At 38.8% G+C, this 21,716-nt stretch overlaps 1 protein-coding gene across 2 annotated transcripts; it reads left to right on the forward strand.

The window, feature by feature from the left end:
• The first annotated feature begins 124 nt into the window (after positions 1-124).
• On the forward strand, positions 125-18,356 carry LOC117291756 (BTB/POZ domain-containing protein KCTD3-like). 2 transcript variants are annotated; one of them, XM_033773663.1, is made up of 17 exons: positions 125-231; positions 1,209-1,262; positions 1,967-2,012; positions 2,396-2,528; positions 2,821-2,901; positions 3,198-3,368; positions 5,112-5,393; positions 6,623-6,738; positions 7,482-7,569; positions 9,628-9,747; positions 10,306-10,476; positions 11,144-11,299; positions 13,139-13,235; positions 15,839-15,971; positions 16,315-16,372; positions 17,237-17,458; positions 17,998-18,356. In XM_033773663.1, exons 1-17 carry the CDS (start codon positions 164-166, stop codon positions 18,006-18,008), a joined length of 2,007 nt encoding a protein of 668 aa, XP_033629554.1. In that variant the 5' UTR covers positions 125-163; the 3' UTR covers positions 18,009-18,356. The 2 variants fall into 2 exon arrangements, with proteins under 2 accessions (XP_033629554.1, XP_033629547.1); XM_033773656.1 differs by lacking the exon at positions 17,998-18,356 and having other exon boundaries at positions 17,237-17,744.
• Positions 18,357-21,716: the final 3,360 nt, after the last annotated feature.

Genomic DNA, 21,716 nt, shown 5'->3' on the forward strand with positions numbered 1-21,716 from the left:
GCCATTATTCTTGTATGGTATCCAGACTCACAATTTTTACTATACATATTCAATACAATTTTCTACATTTATTTATGCACGATACAACGTAGCTGGATGTACACAACTGGCCATGATGGTATTAAACTCGACAAGATTGCGAAGAAAACAACGGTAAAACACCATGCATACATTATTTGGATCACCTGGATTTTCTGGAGAGATTATTAAGCTGAATGTTGGAGGAGCAAAGTATGTGTAAATTATTTAACTGAAATTTTAATAATAATTTTTGTAAATAGTAAAATACACAGACTCGGACGGAGACTGTGTCCCACCGTGACCATGGAGGAAGGAAAATTCCTTCCTCCATGGTCCCACAGTGTGCAGTGTGTGACTGTCATCAACAAATTCGAAGTTGTGATAACCATAACCCTCCACACATCCTCCCGACTGTCGACCGACCGTAGGGAGGGGGGGGGGGGGGGGGGAGACGATTGTCGCAACTATTTATATTATTAAAGTAGTACAAAACTAACTTACCCTATACTAGTATTGTAGTAATACTACACTAGCAATAATACAATACAATGCGTTAAACCACAATTTGACAATCCTTTTTCCAGGGAATGTGTTTCTAATTTTCTGTAGTGTTATTTTGTTAGTAATACAAAACATTGATTGGCCTTTTTTTTGGGGGGGGGGGGGGGCATGTGAAACGTACGCTGTTACGTTTCGGATAAGTCAATCAACACGGAATAAAATGGTCAAACTTTTTTTACTTTTGGTCTGCTTGTTTGAAAATTGTTATCCCCCAAATTTAGATACATGCTTGACTGTTTATTAAACCATTTCCTAGAGTTTCAATTGGAATATAATGCCATTTTTATAAATAACCATAATTTGACTCTAAAATCATGCCTTCTTTCCACAATTTCGCATACATGTCGCACAAAACAGTTCTCTTAGTCTTACTCCATTTAAAAAAATAAAAAAAAAACTGAATCGAGTGTCAATTCCTGAGGTTTCAGGGTACATTCTCTGAATAGTGAATTGAAATTTTCAAGTATTGATGTAGATTCAGCAGAGCTTTTTTTTATAGTGGAATTCTTTGGGACTTGATTTGAACGTGACCGATTCATTGACTTCTAAAGAAAACCCAAGTGACCTGACCTCAAATTGGTGGATAAGTTTGGAGAATAAACAATAAAAAAATTATTTCTTTTCAGGTTTTCAACATCCAAGCAGACATTGACATGCGTTCCAGACTCCTTCTTCTCCAGGTTAGTTGAAACTTGGGAGATTTTTCTTCATTTCGTATCTTCAAAGCACCAAATTGTCGTTTTCATTTGTCTATGCAGTGTTTTGCATTGATGGTGTGGTTCGTGAGGTCTGTGGATCTGATGGTTGGCATAGTAATCAGCATTTAATGCGATCCATGGTGTGCTTCTCTGCACCCACATTATGATAGGGCCGTTTTTGGTAATCCTGTTCCGTACCAACTTTAGAATTGTCCCAACTGTAGTTGACCAGTACCAAATGGAGTATAACAGTTGGGACGGCCCAACTATTGAACCAACTATTGAGGTCATATAGAGTAATCTTGGTTGCACCATACTGGTGGACAATGTCACTCTGTGCGCTATTCAGTGAAGTGCGTATTTTAGGCGACGCAGCGTTTACACGTAAACCTATTGACAACCAAAATGGTGAGCGAGGCACAGTCGCCGCGTGTGGGACCCAGAGACCTCCTTTTCCTTGTTTTGATGCAGAAAATTTGGACACACTAGTTGTACATCCTGGGTATTCACTGTACCCAAAAGACATTAAAGTTACAACCTCCCCACACACAAAAAATAAACAAAACAATAACAACAACATCAACAACTCTATCTCTTCAATATCAAGGAAGCCTAATAAAAGTTCAATAACTGTTCATTGTTTTCAAGACGTATTGAAATATAACAATTTTCTCTTTTATTTCCAGCTTGATGAGCGGTCGTATTCCATCAGTCAAGGATGAAGAAGGAGCAGTAAGTGATTTAATAGTATCTCTCAGTAGGATTGGAAACTTCAAGGATAAAAATTTATGGGAAAATAAGACCCTGGAGCTTATTTTTTTTACTCAACATTTTTACTGGTCTTTTGTACAAGACCAGAATCTAAATAACAGATAAATTAGTGAGGTTTAGGTTATATGTAAAATTCTAGCCTTGAATTGCTTGATTCCTTTCTTTTCTCTAGTGGCACAGAAAGCTGAACAATACTATACAGGGCAGTTTCCTCTTTTCTAGAGTTTCATTTCTGGATGTTTATGAAACAACAAAAGTATTGAGTGAAAGGAAACCTTTTGGAGTCATAATATTAGTGTTTTTAGATCAAATTTTGGTAAAAGATTATCTTTCGTTCCTCGTAGATTTTCATTGACCGTGATCCGACAGTCTTTGCTCCGATCCTAAATTACTTACGTACCAAAGAGCTGAATCTCAAAGGAGTTGATGTACAGACGTTACGTCATGAAGCAGAGTTCTATGGCATTTCACCGTTGGGTAAGTCTGACTTCTATGTTAAAGGGACATGTTGTATTGGAGTGGACGATATGGGCTATAAAAAGCGTTTGTTATGAAATTAGTATGGCTGGAAACTGTTTTTACTCCATAAAATGGCAGACCGTTCTTTTTATAGCCTACATTGCCCAATCCAAGGTAACAGATTCCTTTAACCCTGAGAGACCATTCATGTAGGTTTCCACAATCCAAAAGTGTATTGTCATCTCAAAGCCTTGCTCTGTGCTCCAAGAAATATTTAACCGATGCTGGTAAATTTCTCTTCTCTTGACAGTTAAGAAGTTGACGTTATGTGAGGATCTTGAGAGATCGTCTTGTGGTAATGTGCTCTTCCACGGATACCTCCCTCCACCATGTAAGTATCAATACAGAAATAAAGAGCAGGAAACAGACCGTAATGCAAATTGTGCATTAAAGAAATGATAATCATTGCTGGTAAAAATGGTGGACTTGATATTGAGTGACGTCAAGTGGGAACTATAGATCTACTAACATTGATAAGTGGTTTGCATACATTCACCGTAATAAAAAATACAAAATTGTATATTTGGTGTAACAAAGAAGACAGTTATACTTGCCAAGGTATAAACCAACTTGGGGACTTTGACAAAGTTACAGCCAGTAAATCAATGTCCTACATTTCCTCATTAGCGTTTCCACCCAGGCTGGAGCGCAACGAGCATCGTCACAGTTTGTCAGTGGATGCTGAGACAAGACCTAGACCGACGCTGGCGAGAGGAGCATCGTTAAGAGAGTCAACTCAAAGACCAGTGTCTGCAATAGAACCAAGATCAGTCAGAACTGACTTAGACATTCCTATGGGTGAGTCCAGAATTTCTCATATTTGTATTGTGTTACTCATGTTACATTGCCCCTGTTAAGCGAATGCGAATGTGATACGATTGTTGACCTCACAAATTCGCAACGAATAATTTCGCAGCAGTTGAGTTGTGCTCAACTCTCCTGCGTCAAATTCACGTCAAATTCGCATCGCATTCGCAGGAAGTATGAACTGGGCTTTAGTGTGTCGTAGCCTAGTAGTTTAGAGTATTGAATTCAAGTTCTGGTTGTTAAGTCATCGGGATGTTGGTTCGAATCTCGATCATGACACTTGTGTCCCTTGCGTAAGACACTTCACTATAATTTGTTCTCTTCATACGGGGGTATAAATGGGAACCTGGGAGGGTAAAGGTTGATATTGTGTATCGAAAAGCCACTGGGGCACCAATCAGCTCAGGGCTGTGTACTCCCCCCTGGGATCTGAGAAAGATTTCAGGAATGTTATTGGCCTAATGACCAGGGCCTAATGTTAAGTGCATTGATACAGTTTTTGTAAATTGCGCTAAAAAGAACTGGTTTATTATTATTATTATTATTATTTCATTTTATCACAGCATGCAAATGAAAGATCTCATTTTCCTTTGTGCCGGTAACTCCTCGAGCGGGGCTACGTCCCGTAGCCTTAGATCTCAAGGGTCTTTTTCAGGATCCTCGCTGTTCCCAAAAGCGCTGCCTTCTGTAACAGATCTACCCTCACATTTGTCCCTATTTCATCTAGATGTTTCCCCAGTGCTTTGGGAATGGTGCCAAGTGCTCCAACCACCACGGGGACTACTTTTACCTTTACCTGCCAAATCTTACGAAGTTCCCTGGCCAGGTCCTGGTACTTCTTGATCTTTTCCATCTCCTTCGAAGCTACCCTTATATTATTATTATTAATATTATTTCATTTTATCACAGCATGCAAAAGAAAGATCTCATTTTCCTTTGTGCCGGTAACTCCTCGAGCCGGGCTACGTCCCGTAGCCTTAGATCTCAAGGGTCTTTCTCAGGATCCTCGCTGTTCCCAAAAGCGCTGCCTTCTGTAATAGATCTACCCTCACATTTGTCCCTATTTCATCTAGATGTTTCCCCAGTGCTTTGGGAATGGTGCCAAGTGCTCCAACCACCACGGGGACTACTTTTACCTTTACCTGCCAAATCTTACGAAGTTCCCTGGCCAGGTCCTGGTACTTCTCGATCTTTTCCATCTCCTTCGAAGCTACCCTTATATCACCTGGCACCGCTATGTCAATGAGATGACACATCTTCTTCGTCTTATCTAATAGCACAACATCCGGACGCCTATGTTGTATAACATGATCGGTCTGAATGTTAAAGTCCCATAGGATCTTGACCTGGTCGTTCTCTACAACTTTCTCCGGAACATGGTCGTACCATTTCGCAAGTACTTTGACACCATACTTCTTACACAGATCCCAGTGAATCACCTTGGCCAGCTTGTCATGTCTTCCTTTGTACTCCGTTAATATTATTAATATTATTATTATTATTATTATTATTATTATTATTATTATTATTATTATTATTATTATTATTATTATTAAGCAGAAAACTGCGTATAAAGTTTCTGCCTAGCAGAAATGAGCAGGATGCCAGTCACAAATTGGTAAGCACAGTTCTGTTGTGCTTAGCGCATTTTTGTGCCTAAGTAGCTCTATGAAATTGGGTCCTAGCAACAAACCACAGTTGATTTCTAATCCTTTCAATATCTTATACTCCCAGAAACCTGTACAGATCCTCGTAGGGTACTCATCGTTGCTGGCCACCACAACTGGATCGCTCTTGCCTACGCCCACTTTGTCTGCTGCTACCGCATCAAGGAGTCCACAGGTTGGCAGTTAGTCTTCACCTCGCCGTATCTTGAACGAACCATCGAGAGGGTCGCACTGAACTCCAGGGTCCCGCTGAGTCAGTCCGAGGGAAAGGAAAAGATGGTGGCGGTGTCGTACGGTAGCCAGATCAGACTCTGGAGCTGTCAGGATGAGAGCAAGCGCAATCAAATAGGTGATGGTCTGAAACTCTTTATTGATAACTTGAAACATCAATCCATAATCAGGGCTCAAGTAAATATTTTAACCCTAATTTCTTTGGTGTGCTGGGCCTAATTTCCAAGACTTATACCCTGTTTCTTCAACAAGCAGTTAAGTTGGTAATAGATTGTCAGCAACTCATTCTGCATTATGGCCGAAATGTCAAGCGCACCAGACTCAAGCTCTGCTGTTTCTGATCAACATGAATGTGGGTTTGAGTCATGGTTAGTACACTTGTTTCCTTAAGCAAGACACTTGACCATTAGTACTTCGTTGGGATGTTAACGGTCCTGTGTGTTGTGTAACGTAGTTAAAAAGAACCCAAAGTGAAGGGGTTTTCCTTTGGTATTTCTGGCAGTGGCTGCTTAATGCACCACGGCACAATGTAAACCCTTATAAGGTGTAACATAAATCAGTCTCATTATTCATAAAACTTTGAAACCTGTCTTAAAGGCAGTGGACACTATTGGTAATTGTCAAAGACTAGCCTTCACAGTTGGTGTATCTCAACATATGCATAAAATAACTAACCTGTGAAAATTGGAGCTCAATTGGTCCTCGAAGTTGCAAGATATAATAATCAGGCAATCTTCTTAATTAGCAAAGTTCAAAACTTTGTTTAAATCTCATCTTTTTTCAAAAGCCTACTGTATGGTGCTATGAGCAACGGCTGTTGGATTAGCGCCTTATAAATTTAACGATTGATTGAAAGAAAAAAACACCCTTGTCACACAAAGTTTTGTGCGTTTAGATGGTTGATTTCAAGACCTCAAGTTCTAAATCTGAGGTCTCGAAATCAAATTCCACTGCCTTTAAAAAGTGTTTGTTTTTTGTTCAAGACTCTTGAGCACCTTAATGGTGGATATGTGTGCTATATAAAATTATTATTACTCCAAAATTATTATTTAGATGTTGAATATGCATCAGGGATAGTGAATTTTAATTTGGTTTTACCCATACACCACTGTAGACTCGGTACTTTCTCGAAGTCTGTGAAAAAAAGTCACAGGCATATTACTTGAATTGCAAAGGTCATGGGTTCAAATCCCACTTAATTAATATGCCTGTGATTTCACAGAACTCTGGGAAAGTACTGAGTATACAGTTTTAAAACATATCATTGTAAGGGTCAAACCAAATTAATGTTAGTATTATATTATGCGCTAGTTAAAATGACTAATATCGCGACGTATTGTTGTGCAGGTACCTTTGATCTCGGTGTCCATGTAGACTCATTGTTCTTCATCGGTAGTCAACTAGTGGCTACCAGTCACACAGGTAAAGTAGGCGTCTGGCATGCAGTCACACAGCATTGGCAGGTAAGACAGTGAGATTCCTAAAAATAAAATATTTTGTGGGTTCCTTTTGTTGTGCAAGTAGTCTTAATGTCTATGCGTACACTTTAATAAAAACAATTCGGACAAATGCATCTCATTATTAGCTTTAAATAAGTGGCGTATCGTGGCCGAGTCGAATAAGAAGACCGAATTCAAACTCTGGTGTTTCTGATCAACAGAGTGTGGGTTTGAGTCCCTGTCGTGACACCTGTGTCCTTAAGCAAGATACTTAACCTTGATGAGACTTAAAGCCGTTGGTCCCTTGTGTATTATGTATTGCACGTAAAAAGAACCCACCGTACTTTCAAAAAAAGGCGGGGTTCGCCCCGGTGTTCCTGGTTTGAATGGCAGCGTATAGCGCCACAGCACCTTAAAGGAATAGGTCTCATACTTCAAAACGTAGCTCCAAACAACTAAGCGCTTTGATATGCCCATTGGGTGCAATAAAGGTCTCATACTTCAAAACGTAGCTCCACACAACTAAGCGCTTTGATATGCCCATTGGGTGCTATAAAGGTCTCATACTTCAAAACGTAGCTCCACACAACTAAGCGCTTTGATATGCCCATTGGGTGCTATAAAGCGCTATATAAGAACTCAATTCTATTTTAAATTGGTATTCTCTAAATGTTTTGTAACTCTGTCAATTATCAATTGAAATTCCTTTTGTAGTTTGTTGTTGTAACTGTGTTGTATTTTCTATTTATTTTTTGTTATTCCTTTAGACTCAAGAAATGTGTGCGATTGCTAGCCATGATACAGCAGGGTCATTTCTTCTATTGGGATGTACAAACGGCTCCATCTACTACATAGGTCAGTAACTGCTCTACTTTTAGGATTGTGTGTCGGTGTTTTATCTTAACGGTTAAAGGACACAGTGTCTGCAGATCTACATTAAACTTAGACCGTTTGAAGATAATGGTAGTAGAAAGCGTACCTTAACATATTAGTTGTTAAGGTGCTGTAGTTTTTGAGAAATTGGTAAAAAAATGTCATGAAAATACATTTTTACATGCTAAAATAATTTTCGTCTCATGACCACTGAGATGAAAATTGTTTTCATGACATTGTTTTAATCATTTCTCAAAAATTACATCACCTCAGCAAGTAATATTTTCAGGGAAGCTTTCTACTATCAGTATCTTCAAACTGTGTAAATCTGTAGACATTGTGTTTTTCGTTCTACAAAAAGTACATAGACTCTTTAAACGAAACTTGTGAGTTCTGGTTGGCTGTTCAATTGTTTCCACCGGTTCCAAGCTGAACTATGAGAGAGCATGTAAAAGATGCAAATGTCAACCAACTTCCCCCAGGATCGACCAAGGGCTGATTTCACAAAAAACTAAGATTGAGCTTGCTAGTAAAGTGTTATGTCTCACAGTGCAAATCACTATGGTAGTTATGACAATTTTACTTGCTATTAATTTCATTTTTTCATAGCGCTGCTGAAAGCCATTATACACTTTTGGAACAGAAAAAAAAAATTCACAGATTTACAAATAACTTACAGGTTTTACAGAATGTAATAGTGAAAGACTTCTCTTGAAATATTATTCCATGAAATGCTTTACTTTTTGAGAAACATTAAAACGATTATCAATTCACAATTATCAAAACTCATGTCATGACACGGCGAAACCTGCGGAAACAAGGGTGTGTTTTCCCGTGATTTTCTCCCGACTCTAATGACCGATTGAGCCTAAATTTTCACAGGTTTGTTATTTTATATATAAATTGTGATACACGAAGTGTGGGCCTTTGGACAATACTGTTTACCAAAAGTGTACAATGGCTTTAAGCAAAAAACTCTTGCTTACCAATTTCAGCTCAGCAGCACTAAGCAGGATACCAGTCACAAGTTGTACATGTGACATGCTAGTTTGCTGTGCTTGGCTACCCTTTGTGCTTTAGCAGCTCTGTTAATTTGGGCCCTGGATTAAAAATATAACACTATAGCCTGTCTTCACAATCACAAACCACGTGTGTGGTGGCAGACAAAATTTATCAGACATTTTAAGTAATTAACAGTTATTTGATGGGGGTGTAAGAAAAACACAGTGGCACCAACAAAGGGATGCAATCATTTCCCCTGAATGACATCTTTGTTGATTTGTTAAATTTATTTTACTTTCACATATTTCATGGCTAAATTTTACTTGCCAAACACTATGGTATAATTTTCATAACCACAAACTACATTAAACTAAAGTATTTGAAAAAATGGAATCTTGCACATGTAAAACTCCATAAGGTTGGGACCAGTTTGTCCCGGCAGTTTGAATAAGCATAATAATAACAACAATAATAATATAAAAAAATTTATACAGCACCTTATGCTAGGCCTCAAGGCGCTTAACACAAGATAAAAACACATTGATGAGACTTGCACAGTCTACTAAACCAAAAAGCTCAGTGTATGACCTATGCCATGGAATGGTTTAAAGACAGTGGACACTATTGGTAACTATCAAAGACTACTCTTTACAGTTGGTGTATCTCAACATATGCATAAAATAACAGAGCTGTGAAAATTTGAGCTCAATCGGTCGTCGAAGTTGCGAGATATTAATGAAAGAAACAAACACCCTTGTCACACGAAGTTGTGTGCTTTCAGATTCTTGATTTCAGGACCTCAAATTCTAAATATGAGGTCTCGAAATCAAATTTGTGGAAAATTACTTCTTTCTCAAAAACTGCATTACTTCAAAGGGAGCGGTTTCTCGCAATGTTTTATTCTATCAACCTCTCCTCATTACCTGTAATCAAGTAAGGTTTTATGATAATAAATATTTTGAGTAATTACTAATTGTGTCCACTGCCTTTGTATAATGAATGATTTGTGACATACAAGCCTTTCTTTTTCTTCATTAGATATGCAGAAGTTTCCATTAAGAATGAAGGATAATGATTTATTAGTGACTGAACTGTACCATGATCCTGGCATTAATGACGCAGTTACTGCCCTCAGTGTCTACCTCACTCCAAAGACAAGTAAGTCAACCAAACACATGATATTTAGGGCAGACAGGTTGGTGTACCCATGCAAAGGTTGTGGGTTCGAATCCCACCCGGGTGATTTGCCTGTGGATTTTGTTCACAGAACTCGGGAAAGTACAGAGTTTACATTGCCTTATACACGTTATATTCCAGCCAAATTAAACTTAACTGTATGGTCTCAGAGCAACAAAAAAATAACCATGTATAAAGTTTTCCAGTCGACGCCCAACTGTCTGTGCAGTTTGCCATTGCATTCGGAAAGCATTTAGATTGAATTGATGAGGGAGTGTCTCAAAGGTAGGGCACATATACGTAGTCATATATGGGTTGATGTGGAAGGTTGCCAGAGGTGCCCTTAAATGCCTCGGCTCGAACACGTAGTGGCGTCCTTTGAAATTCAGCTTCCCAGCGAATAAGGATGACTAGCCTCCCAAATTCTTATAACTATTATTTCCCTGATGCAAGTTTCACATAATCTAAACTTAAAGCTGTTGTTCAGTTGTTTCAAGTCCTTTTCCCTAAATTTGATTCGATTTCTTTCGCAAACACCAGGTTTGACAGGTAACTGGATTGAGATAGCTTACGGCACTAGCTCAGGCAAGGTGCGAGTGATCGTACAGCATCCAGAGACTGTCGGACAGGGACCACAACTTTTCCAGACGTTCACGGTTCATTGTAATCCCATTTCTAAGGTCATGCTGTCGGAGAAACATCTCATCTCGGGTGAGTTTTAGACTTTGAGTAGTGAGACTTGTGACTCGTGAAGTATTGAGGCATTTCTTCTGACGTCATTATCCACAATAAATCCAGTTGTGCCATTTTGGGAAATGTATACACTGTGGGTTAATTACAGGGATGAGATTCTTCCACCTCTTTTTTTTCAGTTCTTATTTTTTAAATTCCTTGACTTTGGGAAATTGACCCTGGAACCTTTCATTTTTAGACATTAGAATTGACAAAAGCGATGGGTGAGTCGTATCTCTTCTTTACTGGTCTGACAGCGAGTCAAAAAATTGTTTCTTGTCACAAAAATTTGGGGTTTGGTGGTATAATCCCTAAGAGAAATTGTTCTAAAGTTCGTAAAATTGTTTGTCAAATCTTGATGTGTGCTAGATTTAATGTGGCCCCAATCACAATCACAATTATTTAGTTTAGTAGACAAACGTTAAAAAATGCAAGTAAGTATTAGTCTGGCCCATTTCTCCATGTTCTACATGTATACGTAACCACAATACATCGGTGAGTGGGGAAACACCCAACTCAAATTTCCGGGTTTGGAAGACGTACTGTGGAGTCTAATCCCAACCTTGTTCCAGTTGTAGTATGTAGTACGAGTTGTCCAGCAAACTTGCTTTATGCTTTATTTCATCAACAATATTTTTTCTTGCAGTGTGTCAAGAGTATAATCACGTGAGAACATGGAATGTGACGAGATTTCGCGGGATGATCTCCACCCAGCCTGGCTCCACTCCGCTGAACTCCTTCAAGATTCTCTCTCTAGAGGAAACAGAGCCACACCCAACCTACGCCGCTGGAAATGACTTTGGTAAGCTCAGTTCAATCCACTTCAATAATCAGTTGAGGTTTGCGATAGTTTCATGTGTAAATCTCTTTTGAGTAGTGTTAGTTCTGAAAAGAACTGGTGGTTACGATTTAACGCTTCAATCAGCATGCTCTGATCGTCTTCAGGAGAAGGATACTGAAGCATGCTGATGGAAACGTTGAGTTGTCAATCACTGCTTCTTTTCTGAACCAACACTAACCAAAAGAAATTTACACATGGTGTTGCCGCAAATATCACGTGATTATACAATGTACTCCCACTATGCAAAGTTTTGAATCCGACTTTTCTATTGTTTATAAGAGATGTTAAATTTGCATCGGGGATAAAGAATATTAATTTTGTTTTTTACCCATACACCGATGTGTGTCAGCACTGTATACTCAGTACTTTTCTATTGTTGTGTCTTGACTCAAAATTTGGGGATCATGTTTAAAAAAAGTTGTGTTATACGTGTATGTGACAGGTGAAAAATGTCAACTCAAAAACCTTGTTTCTTGGACTCTATGTAGTGGTTAGTTTTGTGCATACATTCAGGAATTAAGAAAAACAAGTAACCAACAGCCTCCTTATTTACATTTTATTTAGTTGATTTTATTTTATTTTACCATTAATGTCCAAAACACCAAAATGCAGTGTGTAGCGCAAAATGAAAACCCCAAACAGGCGCACATTCCCACTAAGTGGGAATCCTTGTTCACACATAAAAAAATTAAACAAATATTCATAACAAAGCAAAATACAAAGTAAGAAAATTGCAATAGAAAACATGGAAGTTTACACCAATTCAGGCGCACACTGGGTGCGCAGTGTTGAACACCGAGCGCCATTGGTGAGGTGTACATGTGCCTAGTTTTGTGCACAAAGACATGAGGAAATCATGTTTCTTTTCACTCTTTATGGAAATTAAATGTTTTCCTAACCGACTATCACAATTTCCTTAACAGGACATCATGATATACCATTGTAGATCACTGACCACAAATATTTGTAACTAATAGAAACCGAATCATCTTGAAAATGGTGCTCGCCTTAGGTGAATTAGGGGGAAAAGACGCGGAAACTGTATAAAAAAGTCACTAAAATGAGATTTTGTCAGAATTTCATTTTTCCCTCTGTGCTTAATTTAAAAAAATAATATCAAGAAAGTAGCAAATCGTCATATCATGCAGCCATGTGCGAGAAATGGTATAGATTGTCGAGGAAGACATTAAATTTCCATATAAAGAGAAAAGGGAAGCAATTTTCTCGTGTCTTTGTGCACAAAATTAGGCACAAGTACACCGCAGCAGTGACGCACGGCGCCCAGCACTTGCGGGCCTGAATTGGTGTATACAACTACCCTGTGTCACTTAAACCAACGTCCCACAATAGAGTGTCAATGAATGTGACTCACATCCACCCTCTTCTACCAGTCTCATGAGTTTGTGTTATAGCCTGCCAGACCCAAGTGAACATAAGAATTCCCAAATCAAAATGTTTTCTTTTTCTCTCCAGTTGGAATTTCCCTCTCTGTAATACTGACATTGAATCTAACCTCTGCACCAGCTGTGGCTGTGGCTTGAGCCCCTCCAGCCATTCAAGAGCCTTTTCCCCGAATAAGCCACTTCGGAATGTCAGTGGCGCATGTCTGTTACTGCTGACAACGGACTTTGTCTATCTCCCGTAACCTTTTGACAATAACAGACATGCGCAGCTAGAACTCCGAAGTGGCTTAAAGCAAAATGGCTGATGAAGCCGCATCCATTAGCCAGAGTGGATGTGTGGTGTTTCACAGAGAGCCGTTTGAGACCCTGTCTTCATATTATTCTTTCTTATTTGCAGGACCCTACGGTGACAGAGATGATCAGCAGGTGTTTGTCCAGAAGGTTGTTCCTGAGACAGACCAGTTGTATATACGTCTTGCATCCACAGGGCAGAGGTAAGAAAGTAGATTAGGACCTTAACCCTCCTACTGTTGGATCATTCAATGTAAATGTTTGCATTCGATGTAAATGCGTACCTGCAAGGGAAGGGTGGTTGATATTGTATTGAGAAAGTCTTGGGAGCATCATGGCTGCTCAGGTCTGTATACTCCCAGGGAGCTGACAGAAATGTAAGAGATGTTTTGGCCATTGCACTAATGTAAAGCCAGACCTGCCAACCTGTACGCATTTTGCGTACCATGCACGCATTTTCACCCCTGAGTACGGTGGTACGAGATATGCTGCAGAACGTACGCAAAAAGCTAAATCTATATCGCGGTGTTTTAAAACTGCAGCACGAACGGACAATTTTGTTCTCAATTTAATCAACTGTTATTTGTTCAACCCCAAGTGCAAAAACAACAGATCAAAAACACCCCACATCTGAGTGATCATTATGCGCTTCGATAAAAAAGAGGTTGTGCTTAGAATTATTTTTTAAATTCTTACTCCCGCTGGAAAACTAATAAACCAATGCGTAACAGAGGGGGTGGGAATGGCGCATACCAGTTCGGTCAACCTGGTATAGTACATGTACAGCCTTATGCATGGATGTACATGTACAGTGTACATGTACGTGCACACAACGCACGTGTTCGTCGAAGGCGAAGTGTCAGTGATGGGGGAAAAAGTACTCCTCCACATCCAACCCGGGAAAAAAGAGAATGCACGCGTGCATGCAGTCGGCAGTGCACACACTTCATTTGATTTAGACATCTCACTCAAAGAGCGGCAACAGTTTAGGTCAGGAGGTAGTCATGTTATTTACGTCACGATTTTTCCCAACTCCCGAGAATTTGGGGAAAATAATGGGAATTTAATGGCCTGTAATCTTGTATAAGCCTCATTTTTTTTCCAGACTGTTAAAGTCACGAGCACAAAAAGTCAGAAAAGGCCACACAAACCACCCCTAAGATAAACACTGATATCATGATACACTTTTTTTTATTTTTTATGAAGTAGCCTGTATTTTGTGTCAATATGATATATAATTACATTAAATGAATGGGTCATCTAAATGAAGTGGTCCATGGTTTTTGCTGACTGACCGTAAGCATTGTGCCATATGCCGACGTTCACTGGGCGATCTGGTTTATGCTGCTGCGATAATGTGGTACTCAATTTTTTTTTACAAGGTTGGCAGGTCTGTAAAGCCCATTGATACGGTTATTGTAAAATGCACTGTATAAGAACTAGTTATTATTATTATAACTATCATCCATAGATAAACTATGCCTGCCTGTTGTATGATATTATTATATCATAAAGTAAAACACAGTACATACTCAACCCTCCTACCATTTTATATCATCCACTTTGGTTTTTCTGCCTGGTAACCTGTTTCTGTTAAGCAAGATTTTTCTGTGCTAAGCATTTCTGTGGCTGCTTAAGCATCTCCATGAAATGAGTCTCAAAAAATTATATCACGAGGTGAATGCATCAACACAGTTCACAGTCAACCCTCCTACTGTCTGACCATTCAATATCATCCACTGTGGTTTTGGATGACATAAACTATGCCAGCCTGCAATATGATTGTGATGAATGCATCTGGTTTTCCTCCCTCGAGAAAAAAAATTGAACACTTTCGATCTTTGGCTGTGCTCCGTGGTCATAATGAGTTGATGTGGCTGGCAGCCAAAGGCGCCCTTGCATACTATCTTCTCGAACACGTTGTAACCGCGTCCTTCGCAATTCAGCTCTAAGCTGCAAGTAAGGATGATTAGCGAGTAAGGATGATTAGGCCCCCCCCAAAAAAAATTATTATTATCTACACAGCTGTCTGACCATTCAATATATGGTTTTCTCTCCGGTAACTTGTATCTGCACAGCAAGATTTTTTTGTGCTAAGCATTTTCTTTTTTGTTTAACCCTTTTAGAGACCAACAATTTTTGTATAATCATCACCGTATGCCCTGACGTTGCTATTTTTTTTTTTTTGCAGTGGTATTTTCAGGTAAAATGTTAGGAAAATTAATAAGAAACAAAAATACATGGTTTTGTTGGAGATGTAGATTCTATGTTTACATGGGAAACATTGGAAAATGTCAGTTCAGTTCCAAACTTTTTCTAAAATATTGCGGTTGTTTGCTTGAAGCCGCTATGGCCTCTAACGGGTTAACCATCTCTATGAAATGAAGACATTGGACACTATTGGTAATTCTTAAAGACCAGTCTTCTCACTTGGTGTATCTTAACATATGCACAAAATAACAAAAACTGTGAAAATTTGAACTCAATTGGTCGTCAAAGTTGCGAGATAATAATGGAAGAAAAAAAAACCTTGTCACACGAAGTTGTGTGCTTTCAGATGCTTGATTTCGGGACCTAAAAAATCTAATTCTGTGGTCTTAAAATCAAATTCATGGTAAATTACATGGACTTCTTTCTCAAAAACTACGTTACTTCAGAGGGAGCCGTTTCTCACAATGTTTTATACCATCAACAGCTCTCCATTGCTTTTGACCAAGACAAATTTTGTTCGCAAACAATTAGTTTGAGTATATACCACTAGTGTCCAGTGCCTTTAAAAGTGAACTTGAATGTGTTATTACTCCAGGGTATGTTTGATCCGCTCTGTGGATGGCAGCATCATTACAACCTTCAGAGTACATGAATGTGAAGGGTCAAGTAGGATGGGGTCACCACCGAGACGATACCTATTCACTGGACACTCAAATGGATCCATTCAGGTGCGTTCTTAAGGGTGAACCCCACTACATAAACTCCCTACAGTGCACAATGCTAAATATTCATCTATAGGTGAACAAATACTTAGAAGTGTCTCAGCTTTTTACAGTAAAGGAGAAATTATTCACTGACTCTTGTTCTTATCTTCCGCTCAATTTGATATAGGAAGTTGCAAGATATTCTCCTTTCAAATCAAAATATACAAGGTGTCATCTTTTGTGGCTCAGTGCTATAAGCTCATTAATGTTAATAATTATACTTCAAAACAATCAACATTTAATGACACTCAATGTCCAGACACCCTTCGCTAATGTGAACTGAGACGTTTATATAATTGACTTTCAGATGTGGGATTTGAGCACAGCATTGGATCATCTGGTTAAGGCCAACAAGGGGGAGAGAGGTGAGTACACCAGTAAATCTCTCCAGTATCAGCGCTCGTAGGCCATCAAACTTGACACCAAGCTTTACTAAGGGAATCGATGTGTGGTGAAGAGGTTTTCAACTAGTGGTTTAAGCCCAACGAGGTCTGGTTCTTTATAATTTTACTGAGACGAAGTCGAGGTAAATTATCAAGAACCAGGCCTCGGCGGGTTTAAACCACTAGTTGAAAACCGATTCAACACACTTTGATTCCCATTCATAAATACCTTTTCGGTAAAAAAAATCAACACTTTTTGGTCAAAAACTTAAATAAAATGCAAAAATGATAATTGTTCAATGATTTCTTTCAACACACCACCCCTCCAGCTATGAAATGGTAAAGCCCTCAGTGACACTCAAGGCACTTTAACATACAGTATTTTCCAGCAAGGTATGTGGGACCTACTCCTAACATAGCACCAGCGTCATCATCATCATCATTCTCTGAATCCATCATGGGGGATGTACATGTACAAATGTAGAGCCGCCCAACCAATGCGATCTGATGCCGATTGCCACAGCTGCCATGCCCGAGAATTCGGCGGTTTTTAGCACCATGTAATGTTTTAAAATGTGCTGAAACTGAAGAAAAAACAAGTTGTGCCATGAGGGTTGTGGACTCCAACTTAATTTTATGACAGAAAAATATGCAAATCACTAAATCTTGAACACTGAGGCGCACTTGGGTTTCTGACATTAACAAAAAGCTACTTCCGTTCCCCCCCCCCCCCAACCTTGTTCCCTTGAATTTTACTCAATAACTACCTTGAACACCCAGCAGAGTGGATATGTGCGTTTTATAAGTCTTTATTATTATATGAATTCATCCTTTACCACTCTCCAGCTGAACCTCATCTTCCCGGTGGCCCATCTGAAGAGGAACTCATCCGCCTCCTCGGCCACTCAGACGTCTCTGCCTCTCGGACGACGACGCCCTCCATGAGCCCTGCAACATCCGCCCAGATGCTACCCATGAGAATCAACCATCTACGCTCCGGCTCGGCGAACACTCTGGCCAGTCAAAGCACCGAGGAACTTCCAGGCGCAGAGGGGGGACAAACCGGAGGTGAAAATACGGACGGGAGTTATTATGACTTGAAAGTTACCCATTGCTAAAACAGGCGGGAGAGTCAAAGCGCTCCCATGGCAACACTCTAAGTCACGTCACTGTTTATTGTTACTGTTATTTAATGCAGCACTTGGGAAACTTTATTTCGTCAGCTTTCTGTGACCACAAAGGAAAACTGCAATGTTGTGGCCTTATTTTGGAGAAGGGGAGCTTTAAAGTCTTTAAAAGTGTGGGGCTCAATTTCAAAGAACTGCTTTTAAGCATAAAAAGTAGCTAAGCACAACAAAATTATGCTGACTAGAATAAGGTTACCAGGCAAAAATGCCATACCCCATGCACCATCTGTGACTGGTACCCTGCTCATATCTGCTTAGCAGAAAATTGTTAAGTACTTTTTGCTGCTTGAGCAGCTTTAAGACACTTGGCTACTCCTCATGGGACAAGTAAGAAGCTGTGAATTTCTGTAAAAAAAATAATGCAAGATAAACTTTTGCTTTTATATATTTATATTATATTTTTGTTTTATTTTTGTACAGGCGGATGGTAGTTTACTTTTCACCAATGAGTGTGAGTAAATCATGAAGTCATCCCAGTTTTCATCATCTTTTTATTTTGTTGTTTTTCGTTTGACATCAGACTACCTCTCTCATTTTTGAAATATTGAATGATCGAAAAAATGATTAAGTGACAAATTTAATCAAGATTTAACCAGTAAACGCTGGAAGACGTGCATACATGCTAATGTTTTCCGTTCCAGAAATGAGATGAGGTGTAAACACGCTTTGGCCAAGGTTCTGCGATTCACAATGAAGCATCTAATAAAAGTGGCCTCTTATATAGCGCTCAGGTCCATCACGCAGTGGCGCTCATGGCGCTTCAACATTATAACCCCCTGGTCACTGGGCCTTTTTATACTCCCTGCGAGTATACAGCCTGTGCTGCCAAATATGTAGCGCACTAGGCTTATCAATCGCAATAACCACCTCCACCCTTGCAGGTACCCATTTACCACTGGGTGGAGAGAGGGTTATGGTTAAGTGTCTTGCTCAAAGACACAAGTGACACAACCAGGATTCGAACCCACACTCTGCTGAACAGAAAAACCAGAGCTTGAGTTCGGTGCTCTGATCGGCTCAGCCACGACACGCCATATGCAACAAATATTCAACATCTCATATCACAACCAATCCATGTGAATGTTATGAGAATCTTTTAGAGACTTTTCGTTTGTTTTATCGGGGTTTCGTTCTGATAACGATATTCTCAAAACCAAAATATTTCGCCAGTTAAAATTAATCTCGGCACTTGGCACAGAAAAAAATCTAGGAAACCCTTACGCTGGTAGAAGTAAAGCTTGCATGTGTAAAGGTTGTATACGCATACATGTTTGTAACAAGTGGTAAAATGTATCAGTCTTTTTCTTTTTAAATCCTCCTAATTGACTGTTCATTTAAATATTGTTATGCTTCAATGTTATTATTGGTAATAGGTTTTACCATATTGTCACAAAGCTTTATGATATCATGTTGTAAATGCACCTAAACCACATTACATTATCAAATTGTGTTCAAGGGAGAGTACACCTTTGTTAAATACTCCAAAAATTAATGACCACAAAATGGTCAACAATACTCGACCGATTGTAACAAACAAGGTGTCAAAATCACCGTAATAAAATTTTCCATCTCCCAGTATTTTCATTTTTAGAATACGAGTAACAATTTTAAATTTATAGGTGCGTTTACAACAGCTGCGTTACTTTTTTTTAATGTCTTTATAACCTAACTAGCCAATAACACCACACGCATATTTCCAACACCGTTGCTATTTGAGTCATATCCCCTTTTCACTGTAGTGATTACAGTACTGATAACATAAAATGAACCAGACTTTAATAGATGTTAAACTAATTTGCATCAGGGATAAAGAATCTTGTTTTACCCAAACACCGATGTCTGTTAAGCACCGCATACTCGGTATTTACTCTGAGTTCTGTGAAGAAAAACCCCCAGGCACCTCACTGGGTTGGGATTCGAACCATGATCTGATCAAACGAGAGTCAGGCTGTTTCTTAGTCTATTTTTTAGTTTTTGTTGGTTTTATTCAAAGAACAAGGTTTCACTGCATTGTTATATAAACCATCTACCATCAGATTTGACTCATTCTTTCATCCTCTGGTCATGTCCCTTTTGTTTCATAGTAATGTTCACTACTTATTTTCATTTATATAAAAGCTAAACTAACCATTTCCATTCAAACTGATTTTGATAAAGCCATTACTGAATTGGCAGCTTCAGCTATGGCTGGATTGCCGTGTCGTCCTGCGCTGAAGTATAGGACAACACCATAAGCAACAGTTGTAGCCATGACCGTTATTGCCAATTGGGATGTAGCCATGACCATTATTGCCAATGGGGATGTAGCCATACACTGATACAAATTTATTTAAGACTTTTATTTTTTTTTGGGGGGGGGAGGCGAGGGGAGGGGAGGCGAAGATGGCCGGTCTGTGAGCACTCTCCCGAAGAAGTCAAAAGGGGATTCACTCAGGTTTGTGTATTATGAAATTATGCCAAAGTTTTGGGCAAGTCAAGTTGGGGATTTGTGTCTTGATGCAACATGGAGATATCCAGAAAGATGTGGTTAAAACGCTACTTAATGTTAATTCCATGTTATTTAAACCGTGTATGCACATGTATTTGCTTCATATCATTGCCATGGCTAGCTTATTATTGCACTTTATATTGTTAGTTTATGTAAATTTGTTGAGCCCTTCAAGAAAGTTATTGGTAATTTGATACTGTCTAGAAGGCTAACAAGCAACAGATTTACTGTAAATTTGTTGTTATTGGGAATATTCACATACTCAGACCTACATGTAAGTAACAAATGAATAATTGCAATGTATGACTGGTGCATGACATTTTTAAAGTTGAGTTTGTCTTCAGAGTTTGAGTGGAAATTTTGAGGTAGTGATTTGAAGCACCACGGCAGCCCGGGAACTGTTTACTCCCCAGGGTACTGAGAAAGATTACAGGAATGTAAAGCGCATTGATACGTTATTGTAAAATCCACTATACATGTATAAGAACTAGTTAATATTATTATTAATCAAATGACAACATATAACACAAGATAACTTCTCGGGCTATATGAATACTTTGTACACGTGTATCTTTCAATTTTGAGAATATGTTTCAGATATTTACGAATTGAGTAGTACATATGCCCAATATAGGAGTGCTTGGGGGACTACTGTTGAGTTTATGTAGCCTTGTATCATGGCCTCTGTCTGTGGCATTCCATGGCCCAATTTAAGCAGAAAATATTGCTTACCAATTGTCTGCTAAACAGAGCTGAGTAGGATACCAGTCACAAATTGTACATGTGACATGGAAGTTTAGCCGGTAACCTTATTCTTGTTAGCATAGTTTTGTTATGCTTAGTTACTTTTTGTGCTTAAGCAGCTCTATGAAATTGGGCCAAGTTGATAAACATCAAGTATGCAAAGAGGCTATCTCAAAGTGGGGAACTGTTTTTGAAGTTAACTTCACTGTAGAACTGACGGAGATCTTTTGGGGATGCCAAACTTACTGTGACTGAAAAGCTAGTGTTGTGAAAAGTCTTGAAGATACACAGTGTTTCAAACCATAGCACAGTGTGTATGTTAAATGGAAAATGCTGAAGATGAATTATGTAATGAATGTTAAATTTGCATCAGGATAAAGAATACTATTTGGTATGACACCAATGTGTAAAAAGCACTGTATACTCGGAACTTTCCCGGGGTTATGTGATGAAGAGAAACGGGTCTATACCTTGGGTGGGATTGGTACTCAAGACCTTTATCTTTATAGAGCAGATATCTTACCTAGAAGATGTCTAGTTGGTTTTACATTTGCTCTTGATTGTCAAAGGTCTTTGGTTCGAGTCCCACCCAAGTACTATGCTTGTGGATATTTATCGAAGGATGCAGAAAAGAGAGTACATACGGTGCTAAATACCAAATAGTATGAACTACGTATTAATAAAGTTTGCAGTGTAAATAAGATATATTTAGTTTAAAATAATCTGTTGATGAATTTAACAATATATATTTTGTTTTACTTAGTGCAATATGAAATCTGCTTGCACATAATGTTTATAATGTCTAAATGTAAATAATAAAACACAGACAAGTATGTATTCTTATTATATTTTCAACAGCAGATAAGATGGCGAAAGGAATAGAATATTATAAAACTGGTGTGTGAAT

The sequence above is a fragment of the Asterias rubens genome, chromosome 1 (assembly GCF_902459465.1).
Source record: "Asterias rubens chromosome 1, eAstRub1.3, whole genome shotgun sequence".
NCBI lineage: Eukaryota > Metazoa > Echinodermata > Asteroidea > Forcipulatida > Asteriidae > Asterias > Asterias rubens.

Bases quoted from the DNA above. Each gene is read 5' to 3' on its own strand.
- LOC117291756 (XM_033773656.1), top strand. From the start codon at position 164: ATGCATACATTATTTGGATCACCTGGATTTTCTGGAGAGATTATTAAG. The intron at 2,529-2,820 runs GTAAGTCTGACT...TTCTCTTGACAG, and splicing joins CTATGGCATTTCACCGTTGG to TTAAGAAGTTGACGTTATGT. The intron at 2,902-3,197 runs GTAAGTATCAAT...TTTCCTCATTAG, and splicing joins CGGATACCTCCCTCCACCAT to CGTTTCCACCCAGGCTGGAG.